A 13,617-nucleotide genomic window follows, 5' to 3' on the forward strand; every position below is an offset into this window, starting at 1 on the left:
ACAATTGATGTCCACACGACAAGCTAAAGTTAGGATTTACTCGAGCCTCCAATGGCAATTTTTGGATTGATGCTTCTCCAGATGTTCTGACTTATCTAAATGATGAAAATTGATATCCAAGAACTTGTTGTAACCCGAGACAAAGCTTTACTGGTGATTTCTATTGGGTTCGGTAGTTCATGGCTGTGTGGCGGATAACGCATTGTTTATTTCTTATCTTTTCTTCTTTTTCTTTTCTTTTTTTTCTTTTTTATATGAACGAAATTTGTTAAATGGACGGTTTTGATAAGATCGGTGTGAAATAGTTCCGTTGTGGAGTGACGAAAAAGGAGAGTGAGGGAGGAAGTCAGTTCTATCGATTTATAGAAATGTGCATTGCACATCGAGTGCGCGGGTGTGTATGCCTTTTTTGTATGATGGGTCAAAATGACGGGACCGACCTACTGAACGGTTTGGATCAGACTATAGTCCCATGTTCCTGATGGTTTGGAGGGGATTGATGGGTCCGAGAACCCTTCTCTCGACGCAGAGAAGGAGACGAGAGAGTCCACAGTGGGAATCTACTACACAGTGACGTGCATCAACACATCATTCCGTCTTGGATGAATTTAGAACCATGAGAGAGTCCATAGTGGAGTTTGGAAGACCTACTGTTTATAAAAATAAAAGATAAAATAAAAAGGATATTACATAAGTAGCAAAATGGACTGCTATGATCACCTCCGTCTTGGATGAATTTAGAACCATGAAAGAAATGATTCTAAGAGGCTAACTATTAACGAGTTTACGGGGCGGATAAGGTGCTACCTGGGTCAAACATTAATGGGTATTACCCTTACCATGGGGCCCACCTGTGTGCTGTGTTGTATATCTATGCCGTCCCATTCGTTTCTACGTACCATTTTTAGGACGGGTTTTCAAATTTTAAGCAGTTCCAAATCTTGTCTCACTATTAAAAAATTCGAAGGGCCAGTCATAAGGTTTTCCTAATGTTTATTTCCCATCCAACCTATTGATAACCTATTAATCCAAAACTTTGTGGCTCTCACAAAGTTTTTGATGGTAATATTCATCACTATTTTTAGTGATATAGTCCACAAGAGATTTTGATCTTCTTAAAGTTTGGGACCACATTCTAAAATGAGATGAAAAAGTAAGATGGACGGCTTGGATATACAACAAATACATTAAGGAGGGCCCCACACGGTTTTGGTAGCACTCCATTGACGTGTTATCCGGGTAACAGCTAATCCGCTCTTCATCACCAGTACACAACCGAAGAAGATTGGACCATCCATCATATCAGTGGGCCCACATGGCGAATGAGTCCACCACCGTTTCAAAATATACTGTGAACTACCACCACAATCTAAGCCCAAAATTCAAAGAGTAATGTGACTGTTATGTGGGCCCCAATGGCTGGACAGTGAAACACATCATATGCAACACGAAATCACAAGAAAATATCACCAGTACACCGAAATCATAAGAAAATATCAACAGTACACCGAAGAAGATTGGACCATCCGTCATATCAGTAGGGCTATCAGTGTACCATGCTGCATCTAAACTGGGCCCACATGTCGAATGAGTCTATCAACATTTCAACGTTTACTGTAAACTAACCACAATCTAAGCCCAAAATTCTAACAGTTACGTGACAGTTATATTCGGGCCCAGTGGGTGGATAGTTAATGCAGCAGAAGCAACAGAAAACCATTATTAAATATCACCAGTACACCAAAGAAGATAGGACCATTCATCGTATCAGATTCAGTGGGGCTATGACGCGGGCTCACAGAGCGAATGAATACACCACCATTTCAAATTTTGCTGTGAACTATCATCAAATCGTAAGTTTAAAATCCAAATATTTATGTGCCAATTATGTGATATTCGTGGTGCATGCTGCTGGATACACGTACACACCCTGGAATTGTACACGTGGCTTACATGAACTATATATCTGAAATAAAATAAAATGAACTAGATTGTGTAAGTCCGTTGCGTCCAAGTCACAATCTCAAGATTAGATTGGTTGAACAATTTCAACCTCTGATTTATGCATACATCACTTATGGATATTTTTCATTTTAACCGTCTAATAAATGCCTCCTAATCACATAGTCAGATAATGAAATAAGTTTAATTTTTGGTTCATGAGATATCTCCACTGGGTATCATAATTTGGACTGTTTAATTTTATTACTAGTATGTTATGTGTGCAATTTTTAAGTGCCCGTGTATCATCCATGTCAGTCTGCCAGAGTATCAAAGTTCTCTTCATATCCAAATTTCAAAGCGTCACATCCATATTTACATGGGACGTTCCAGATCGTGTCTTTACCATATATATGTACATATGAAACGGTTACCAAAAAAAAAAAAAACAGGAGAGAAATAAAACCCGTATTTTCAAACACCCCCCTGCTACATTTCTGACTTGCCAGAACCACCCCCCCCCCCCCAAAAAAAAAAATCCTATTTCTTTTTAAAACTCTCTGGGGTCGACAAAAATGGACGGTCCAGGAGGCGACTTGGTCCAATCACCAACGGCCCCATCACTATAATCCTCCCCGAGCCGTTTCATGCACCAGAGATCCTCAGCGCATGATAGCCTCTTCCAGTGGGGTATCCCTAACCTGAGCGGCTCCCAGCTCGCCACCTCAGTCGCCACCACACCACACCCTTTCTCCTTCGCCAGGTTGTGAGCAAACCCACACAGGGCCCGAGTCAATCTCACCGAGTCGGGTCCTTCCCCACCCAACCCATACAACAAATGCAACCCGAACGGCCGAAACACTTCCGGCACGGACGGTATCCGCAGCCATGGCAGCGCCTTGTCAATGAGTCGACTCGTCTTTGCAAACCCTCTCCTCACCAACGACGCGCCTCTCACCTCGAGCCTGAATACCTCTTTACTGTTCCAGATGCTCAGAACCGCCCACGACTCGGGCGGGTCGGACAGGAACCGGTCCAGACCCGGCCACGACTCAGTGTAACCCGACACGGCGAGAAAGGTGCCGAGGTTGAGCTTGTTGTTGAGGACTGAGTCAATGTCCCTGGGGAAGAACTCGATGGTTGAGAAGCGGCGACGGTAAAGGATCTCTGCATCGTGTGGAGAGAGTCGGAAAATTGTGACTCGGCTCGGAAGCCTGACTCGGTGGGCGAAAACGGGTTGGACGAGTACGGATGGGGAGCGGAATTTGGAGTAGCCGCAGCGGTCTATGAACAGCTTTAACGAAGCCTCGTTGTCTTTCTCTGTTGCCATGTAGGAATACTCTGCTCCTTTTTCTCGAAACCAGTCCTCCATTCGAGAAACGAGCTTCAACCCAATTCCCATTCGTCTACGCAAATAACAGAAATCGAGAGATTTGAGAAAAATGAGAGATGGGTTTTTACAGAATTTGAAAGAGCTGAAATGGGTATTTCTCCGTTTTCGGAATGAGTGTATATACCGGTGCGATGGAGAGACGCGTAGGCCGAGTATATACGCTACTTTGGTGTATATCGGAAGATGTACGTTATTTTCGGAGCCGTTCTTTCCGTTCCTAGAGAGCTTATTGCCGCAAGTAACGGTCTTGATGCAGCCCCTGATTAGGCCCACGATCTCTTTCTCCGCCCTCGACTCTGCTACCTGAGAAGAGAGAGAGAGAGAGAGAGAGAGAGAGAGAGAGACCCACGTCAGAGAATTCCAAGGACAAATGCTCCACATGAAGATCCAGACCGTACATTTAAAAAGGCCCCACTCGTAACTAACCATAGATCCTCACCATCCACTTCAAAGATGAAGTAGAAACACTCATCCAGTCCGGCATATCACGTGGTGAGACCATGTATAGATTAACGGTCCTGATCATCAGATGGTGGGGCCCAAAAGAAAAGAAGAAAAGAGACATATATGTTATAAGATATACACCATACCAACATGAGATAAGCTGGGGAGTGGCGGACTCTGCAAATGGGATCACCCATCAAATCAGTATAGAGGGACATCTTCCCACTGGGCCCCACTTCACACATCCTCTCCACTATCTCAACACGCGAGCAATCTCTCTCCGCATCGAACTCTCTCACAACAACAGTCTCCTTACTCATCTCTCCAAAACAGAAAACAGCAAGTAGAAATTATAGAAGAGCTTCAGCTTCTCTTTCCTTCCTTTTATATGATTCGAGAGAAATAAAGAGAGGAGAAGAGAGAGCTTTTTTGTGTTTGTGTATGTGTTTTGAAAAGGAAAGAATGAAAGAGCAGAAGCTAAGTGAAGAAACCGTTTGGCTTTTCCCTTCTTATATAAGAAACAAAGGCTTTTAGGATTTTGAAAAGCTCTCAAATCTCTCTCTCTCTCTCTCTCTCACCTTCTCTCTTCGGCTTCTTTCCTTGGGTTGATTATCATTGGGCTTTAAATGGCTTTTAATACCCGCTTAGGATTCGGCTCGGGTGTGCGGGAGTCGCTTTGTTTCTTAAACAGTAGTGAGTCATCACATGTCAAACCGTTCAATCGGTTTTGATGATTGGGGTGGGCTCCAGTGTTACCGGTTCGGGTGGGTTGAGGGTCAACCGGACCTTGACCTGACCTCAAGACGACCCAAACAGCAACCGGACCTGACGCGACTTCCAACTCATATGGGGGAGGGGATTAGGTGCGGCCCATACTGTGGGGCCCATCTTGATGTATGCATTATATATCCGCCGTCCATCCGTTTTGCCAGACTATTTTAGTGGCAGGCCGTCCATCCTACTTCAGTGTGCGGGACACGGATTGGCTACTTCCCCTGCCACTAGCCCGGTGGCTTGTGGTCGGTGCTCAGTGGACCCCACTATGATGTATGTGTTTCATCCGTGCCGTTCATCCATTTTTACAGATCATTTTAAGGCTAGATCCAGAAAATCAGAAGGATATAAATCTCAAGTGGACCACACCACAGGAAAACAATATTGATTGGATATCCACAATTAAAATCCTCCTAAGGCTCTCCGTACTATTTGTTTGACATCAATCTGTTGATTAGGTCATACGGACCTATATGAAGGTAAAAAACAACAAATATCAGCTTAATCCAAAACTTTGACAGCCCCCAAAAAGTTTTTAATGGTGGATGTTCATTCAATACTATTTCCTGTAACGTGGTCCACTTGAGATTTGGATTTTTTATCTCATACCTAAAGTGATGGAGAAAAATAGATGGACAGCATGGATGAAATAAATACATTATGGTGGGACCCACAGAGTACCGACCCTTAACCTATCCTCCTCCCAATCGAATGGGTCGCTAGGCAGGACCTGAGAAATAGCTTTACAGAAAAATCTAGTGAGCCAAAACAAAGGGAACAAGATGTGATGCATCCCATCACTTTTAAGCTCCATCCAAAAATTTGGTGGGCCATGACAAAGGGAACAAGTGGGAAGGCACACCCACTCTTGATTCTCACTGGTCCCACCTGAGCTGCAGAACAGCCTTATTTTTGTCCTGGCCCTTCATTTAGATAGATGACCGGCCTTATTTACACGTCCTGAATTCATGTACACAACAGCTGGACCCATGCAAATCAAGTGTGGGTGTTCCCTATCAATTTTGTCACCTGTGATGTGGCCCACTTGAGTTTCCGTTTGAGCTAATTTTTTGGCCGTAAGTGGAAGGTAAGACGACACGTATAATGGACGGGTCAGATGTCATGAATACATCACTCAGACATCCAACGTAGTGTAACCATTGATCAATTTGGACGATTAATTTGTGCTCTGGTACATCTACAATGGACACAGGAATCTGAACGGTCTGTATTCACGTTGATGTATGCCGCATGTATTTGGTGGATTAGTCGACCTAGTGTACTCGCTGGATCCAATGAGATCATCTGGTGGGTTCCAGTATTCTAGATTGTTGGGCTAAAAGATCAGGCTGGTGGACGGTTCTGATGGGCTCCTCCACATAAACTTATTAAGCAAACAATCGGCTGAAAAGCCCACGAACGCTTGTGGGTCCCACGTAAAATCCATCCGTCCATCATGTTCTATCATCGATTTGATCATAATCTGGGGCCAAAATCAGGGAGATCCACAAATCAGGTGGGTCACACCGTAGGAACAATGGGGATGGAATGTCAACCATGAGTCCATGATGTATGTTTTCCATCAAACCTGCTAATCAGGTTTAACTCACCCAGATGAAGTGAAACTACGTAAATCAGCCTCGTCCAAAAATATCAGGTGGGTCAAATTTCGCGAACCCTAGAGGTTTACATTGTTCCCACTGGTGCGAGCCCCTAAGATTTTTATTTTTTTATTTTTATTTTTTGGGCTGATATTTCGTGTGTACGGTTAAAATTATGGTTCTCATCCGATGGACGGAGTAGATTTACATATGAAATACAGTATGCCTCACAGAGCGGTGTAGTACGACGTGGATCGCCTGCTAAAGGCTTTAGCAGAAACTTCGTGGGCAAACTAGGTGGGCCCACCGTGATGTTTGTGAGAAATCCACCCTTCCCATCCTTTTCTACAGATCTTGTTAGGCCATGGGCTAGAAAATGATCCAGATCCAAAACTCAAGTGGGCCGTTTGACAGGAAACAGTGATGATTGAACACCTACCGTTGAAACGTTGGTGGGGCAACAGAAGTCCTGGATCAGGCTAATATATTTTTGTTTTCAGTTCATCCCAGTAAGAGTGATCCTATGAACGGTATAGATGGCATATAAACGTCATGGTGGACCCAGGGAGGTTTCATCGGTAGACATTTTCCAACCCACATTTTCCTCTCGGTCGGCCCATTTGATTTTAGTATCTGCCTTTTGGGCCCATTTGGTCACATGATCTGCCAAAACTCATGGACGGGGTGGATTTCTCACAGACGTCATGGTGGCCCCACCTAGCATCCGGTCGCATGAAGTTTCCACGGTCAATCCGCGTCCGGTGCGGTAGAAGATTACGGTCGACATCCAACTCACTAGAATACAACGATCGGGGAGCGGATTACGTGCGGCCCCAACCTCATCAAAAACAGTGCAGCCCATAGTGTAGGCCCCACCTTAATCTATGTATACTATATCCACTCGGTCCATCCGTTTTGCAAGATTATTTTAGAGCATGATCCCAAAAATGAAGCAGATCCAATTTTAATGTAGATCAAAACATGGGAAACAGTGGTGATCGATCATTAATGGGCCACATTTTTCATATCATGATGATATTTACTTTTTCCCTTCATCCGGTTTTATGTGACCTTTTCAACAGGTTGGATAACAAATAAACATTAACATGGGACTTAGGAAGTTTTTAATGGTATGGAATTCAATCACCACTGTTTCCTATAGTATAGTCCATCTGAGATTTATATCCTTTTAATTTTTGGAAACATTCCCTAAAATGATTTGTTAAAACGGATGGACGGAGTGGATATATAATAAATACATCAAGGTGGGCCCCACGGTATGGGCTACACCGTCTTGGATGAGGCGAGGGCCGCACCTAATCCGCTCTTCGACTATTGCGAAACAGTAACAAACGCACGCTATATAGTCGTTGCCCATTCGTTTTCTCTCTCTAGTATCCTCGCCCGTTTGTTATCTTGAAAGAGAAAACCTTTGATACTCTGGGAGAATTTGATGGATGATACGTAGTCACTTGAAATAACATACGTGGGATAAAAGTAGTCAAAATAAACGGTCCAAATTATGGTACCATTATAGATGTCTCTTGAACCAATAATCGAAGATCATTTGATTTTCTGAATACAAGATTGGTGGGCATTTATGGGACGGTTAAAATGAAAAATATGCAACAGTCTCATTTCTATAAACAAATGTCTACCAAATCAGAGGTTAGGATCAATCAACCAATCTGAACTTAGGGTTGTGATTTGGCAACATTGGGGTGCAATCTAGTCGGTTTTATTTGAGGTTAACATATGCCACGCATACGATTTCCTAGTGGCTGTGCATCAAGCGTCATATGGAGGCTGAGTATCATATGAAATTCCTCTCGAGGAATGAAATAATAATTAGTAATTAATAATTAATAAAAATCTATATAAAATGATGATGAGAAAAAGATAATGAACGATGAAAATGGCGGCTGAGGCTGCGCAGCATTGTGCTGACTGTGCTGATTTTAATCATTTATTTCTACGGAAATAGCCGTTTCCATCATTCCTCCTTTTCCATCATTACATCCATCATCCCTTCCCTATACATATCATACATACATGCATCATCGCGCGCGCGCACACACATCCCATGCATACACGTATCATTGCTTATTCACCGGAACAGCGCGTAATACACCGTTGCTTTGTGGTGCCAATTTGTAAATGTAAAATCCACTCCGTCCATTAGGTTTTGTACTCGACTTTAAGTGCTGATGATTAAAAACAATCATATATACAGATCAGGTGGGCCATAGTGAAAGGAAATTTTGAAATAGGATGCCAACCATAGGTTTGTGGGGTCAGCATGGTGTGTATCTTTCATCATATCCGTTAATAAGAAGAAATTCGGGTTGATACAAAAATCTGGCAGGCTACGCCACTTGAACTTTTAGTTTATAGTAGCAATTTTACATTATTCTCATATGTGTGGCCCAAATGAGGTTTTTATCAACTTAATATTTTGTATTTACGGTTAGCATAAGGATTCAAACCTGATGTATCGGAATGGATATACACGTACGATATAATGGGCACCAAATAGGGGAGCGGATTAGGTGTTAATGGGCACCCTTATTGTGGGGCCCACCTTGATGATTTCATGTATATCCACGCCATTCATTCATTTTTCGATAGCATTTTAGAATATAGTCTCAAAAATTAAGCAGACATAAGTCTTAAGTGGACCACACCACAGGAAGCAGTGGTGATTGAACACCCACCATTGAAAACTTACAAGGGGCTACTGTAAGCAGATATGTGACGTTTCTTTACAATCAAACCTGTTGATAAGGTAAAAAAAAAAAGACCTGGATTGAGCTAAAATATGAAGATTAAACTAATCCAAAATTTTTGTATCCTAAAAAAGATTTTAATGGCCATTCATCACCTTTTCCAGTGGTGTGGTCCACTGGAGATTTAAATCTGCTTAAATTTTGGTATAACGTCTTTAGATGATCCGAAAAAACGGATGGACAGTAGGGATAAAAATAAAAATAAAAAACATAAAAGCGAAAACCACAAGGTAGGTCCACGGGACAAGGGTAACACCCGGATAACACCTAAACCGCTTCGTATGTTTTACGAAGCAGCAGGGAAAACAGGTGTTGCTGCCAATTCTAGCGGGCGCGGATTGGATAATAACCCCCAACAAGACGAAACGGGATATCCTATCGGGCTGTGAGGAGCCATCCTAATCTATATGTTTTATCCATGCTGTCCATTTATTTTGATGAATTATTTTAGGACATGAGCCTAAAAATAATTAGATGGACGGACTCAAGTGGACCACACCACAGGAATCAGTGAGGATTTGAACTCCCATCGTTGAAAACTTCCTAGGGCACATCTTGATGTTTATTTGCCATCCATCCTTTTATTAAGGTCACATACAACTGGATGAAGTGAAAACTTAAATATTAGCTTAACCCAAAACTTTTGTGCTTCCAAGAAGTTTTCAACGGTCGGATTTCAATCCACACTGCTTCCTATTGTGTGGTGCACTTGAACCTTGGATCTCCCTCTTTTTTTTATTTCATATACTAAAATGATATGTGAAAATTAATGGACGGCCTGGATAGAAAATATACATCATGTTAGGCTCCACGGAGCCCTTAACAGGACCGTCTTCGCTAGCTGGGTCGCGTGGGCGTAGTACCCAATCCGCGAGCGATTCCAGTCCCATCAACCGCGTCCCTTCCCATGCCGGAAACGGAATGGCTACTCTCCCCCAGCCGGGCTCTACTATGATGTATATTTCATACATGCCGTCCATCTATTTTTTTATATCATTTTAATATATGAGACCAAAATCGATGCATATACTAATCTCAGGTGGACCACATTACTGGAAAGAGTGTCGAATGAACGTATACTATTAAAAACTTTTTGGGGCATAAAAGTTTTGGATCAGCTGAACTTTGTTTTTTCCCTTCATCTAGGTCTATATGACCTAATCAACAAATTGGATGTCAAATAAACAGTAGAGTGGGCCTTAGGGGGATTTTAATGGTGAATATCCAATCACTATTTTTTTTCCTCCGGAGATTTATATCCCTCTCATTTTTGGGATCAAGCCATAAAATGTCGTGTAAAAATGGATGAACGGCATGGATGAAACACGTATCAGAGTGGCCCACGGAGCACCGACCACAGCCACCGGGCCAGTGGCAGGGAGTAGCGAATTCGTTCCATGCCGTGCCACGTAGGATGACATCCATCGAACCAGGATTCTTTTTTTTTTTTTTTTTTTTTTGATACTCTTGCAGAGCATGGGGTATGATAGTAAGGCTCAAAGTCGGGCGGGTTCCACCCGACCGAACCATGGCTGTTCCCAACATTGGGTTGGGCTCGGTCAGGATTTATTAAGTTTGGTCTCAGGCTTAAGTTATATAAATAGCAGCCTGATAAAACTTGAGTTGGGATTGGTTGACATCTTAGGTTGCCAGACCCGAGTTGGGCTTGGTCGAGGTCTTGGGTTGCCGGACCCAACTTGAACTTGATCAATATATACTTAAGTGTGGATCGCCTGTGTTGAAGGCAATGGAAATTCCCTTGCTACCGAGTCTCATTAGTCCACATTATTTCTAATGACCCAATCTAACAAGATAGACCGAATTTCTCTCCCAAATAGAATGTGTGTGACACAATATGACTTTTAAAGAAGTGGTTGTTATATATTTTAACTTGTTTATTTATAAAAATAAAATAAAATTCTTTATGATAAATAATTATATATATAATTAATAAAATCAAAGATACAAGAAATAAACCTATATAGGAATATAATAGACTAATGTAATAACAAAAATATTGGCATGTATCTGCCTGGACAACCGGACCAACCCGATGTAGACCGCTTGGGATAGGCTTGGGTTAAGAATTCTTAACTTGAGATTAGGTTGGGTTGGGTTAGGTTGAGGTATAGGAACCATGGGTTAGGCTAGGGTTGAGCACCAACCTGACCCAACCCGTCGGACTTCCAGCCCTAATACGCATGAACTAAGAAATATTGCATACGTGGCATGAAAGTAAGTCAGTTTATACCGTCCAAGCTATAGGTTTCGGTTTAGATGTATCGTGACCCAAAGGTCAAGCTTATGCTGTTTTGGTAAACATTTGCTGGACGGTTAAGAATGAAAATTATCGAATGGCCATATTTGAATAAGTGTCCACGAATCGAAGGCAATGACTCTTCAACCACGTGAATTTGAGTTAATACGCCGCTTGTACAATTTCTGAGTGCCAGCGTATCAAGTGGCTAACTCCACTAGCGTATCTCATAACTGTCCTTTTTCACATGCTAGGTTCGGTAGCATATAAATGCAGATATCATGTGGGTACGTGGCCAAATCTGGTCCGTCAAATGCTGAAGAAGTGGCTCCCGGATCGTCGGCCAGCTGCTGACACATGAACTACCAGGGCGGCGACTGCTCGCTCCTGTGTTTTCACTTTCCCACCTATCCAGACGATTGACTCAGTAGTCTGAGTGTCTACCAAAGCTAGGGTCTTAGCTCCTTCGTAATTGTTAAGAAAGCGGATTGAGTGCGATGCGGAATCAGTAGATTCAGTACTACCCACCTAGTTAGAGACGGACGGTCCTGTCAGAGGATCTGTGGGCTCCTCCGTGATGTATATTTTTAATCAGCGCCGTCTAACCATTTTGACATTTCAAGTTAGGGCATGATCCCAAAAAAGAGAAAGATCTAAGATCAAGTGGAGCACACCACTGGAAATAGTGGGGACTGAAAAACTGCCATTGAAAACTTCTCAAGGTCACAGAAATTTTGGATCATGCGGTTGTTTCACTTCATCCATGTCTACGTGACCTTAAGAAGAGGTTGGATGGCAAATAAACATTACAATAGGCCTTAATTTTAAATGGTAGGAATTTAATCCCCACTTCTTATGGTGTGGTCCACTTTAGCCTTCCGTGTACTTCTTGCTTGGACTCATTTCTGAAAAGAGAAAATGACCACTGTAGACAAAACCTTTTACCCAGCGGTTTTTATGAAAGAATACAAACTTAAGTGACCAACTTAGACTAGCACGTGCGGACAGCGACTTTGAGGACGAAACTACCCCTCCTTTTCACTGCGAAGACGAGCGCTGACGCTCCTCCAACTGACAGTTGTACGAACGGCTTAAAAGAGATCAAAGTTACATGGCCCCACGGCTATGTATTTATTATATCCACAACGTTCATCCATATTTCGAGATCATTTCGGAGCATTATCCAAAAAAAGAAAATCATATCCAATGATCAACTGGGCCACACCACATAGAGCAGCGGAAAATTGATTTTCATCGTTAAAACTTTTGTAGGGCCCACCATAACAATTATTTTCCATCCAATCTATTCATAAGGCCACAAAGACCTGGATGAAGAGGACAAACGATTTTCGTAATGAGTGGGAACTTGTGTGGCCCCTAAAAGGGTTTCAACGGTAGACGTTCAAGTAGAATGGTAATGGCGTGTGGATAGGGATACGGATATAGCTACGGTTATAATCCGTAGCTATAGCAGTAAATCGGCGATCAATCCTCAATTCCAGGATTCCACCGTAAGTTGCTGTCCCTATCGGCGATTAATCGTGAACCTCGCGATTCCACCCCCAGATCTATGGCTACGGATTATAACCGTAGCTATAGCCGTATCCTAACATGGGGATTAATCGTGAACCTTGCGATTCCACCCCCGATCTATGGCTACGGATTATAACCGTAGCTATAGCCATATCCCCACACACTTTCTTTCTTTCTTGTTTTTTTTTTTTTTTTTTTTTTTTCATGGAGAATTTTATTCTACCTACATTTTTTTTCTAACACATATTTATATAAATATGTAAATATAAGCATATAAAAAAATCTCTTTTTTTTCATTTCTTTCTTTATTCATGTAATAAGAATATTTTCTAAGCCAAAATTAGTTACTGACGTACCATATATAATTTTAGGGCTGAAAGTTGGGCGGGCTCAACCCGACCAACCTGTGACCGACCCGACATTGGGTTGGGCTTGGTCAAGATGTATCGAGTTTGGTTTGGGGTTGGGCCATACAAACAACAACTCAATAAAACTTGGGTTAAGCTTGGGTTGAAGTCTTGGGAATTGCCAGGAAATGCATAAAAATGACCGTGAAATAAAGGAAGATGACCTTGAAATGCATGTAAATGACCATGAAATGTATGGAAATGACCGTGAAATGAAATGGAATCGCTAGGATTGACCGTGAAATGCATGGAAATGACCATGAAGTGAAAGGAAATGACCGTGAAATGCATGAAAATGACCGTAAAATGAAACGGAATCGCCGGGATTGATCGTGAAATGCATGAAAATGATTGTGAAATGAAACGAAATCGCGGGATTGACCGTGAAATGCATGGAAATGACTGTGAAATGAAACGGAATCGCCGGGATTGCCCGTGAAATGCATGGAAATGACCGTGAAGTGAAGGACATTGACTGTGA

At 42.3% G+C, this 13,617-nt stretch overlaps 1 protein-coding gene across 1 annotated transcript; it reads right to left on the reverse strand.

Moving 5' to 3' along the window:
- Window positions 1-2,268: 2,268 nt before the first annotated feature.
- LOC131218984 (probable N-acetyltransferase HLS1) lies at window positions 2,269-4,379 on the reverse strand. Its single transcript, XM_058213915.1, has 3 exons — window positions 3,925-4,379; window positions 3,459-3,637; window positions 2,269-3,347 (listed from the first exon to the last, which is right to left on the reverse strand). The coding sequence occupies exons 1-3, from the start codon at window positions 4,096-4,098 to the stop codon at window positions 2,492-2,494; spliced, it is 1,209 nt and encodes a 402-aa protein (XP_058069898.1). The 5' UTR covers window positions 4,099-4,379; the 3' UTR covers window positions 2,269-2,491.
- Window positions 4,380-13,617: the final 9,238 nt, after the last annotated feature.

This window comes from Magnolia sinica, chromosome 11, assembly GCF_029962835.1.
Source record: "Magnolia sinica isolate HGM2019 chromosome 11, MsV1, whole genome shotgun sequence".
Taxonomy (NCBI): Eukaryota; Viridiplantae; Streptophyta; class Magnoliopsida; order Magnoliales; family Magnoliaceae; genus Magnolia; species Magnolia sinica.

Coding starts and splice junctions, on each gene's coding strand:
- LOC131218984 (XM_058213915.1), bottom strand. CDS start 4,098: ATGAGTAAGGAGACTGTTGTTGTGAGAGAGTTCGATGCGGAGAGAGAT. Junction 3,638..3,924: donor CCCCAGCTTATCTCATGTTG/GTATGGTGTATA, acceptor CTCTCTTCTCAG/GTAGCAGAGTCGAGGGCGGA. Junction 3,348..3,458: donor CGCGTCTCTCCATCGCACCG/GTATATACACTC, acceptor TTATTTGCGTAG/ACGAATGGGAATTGGGTTGA.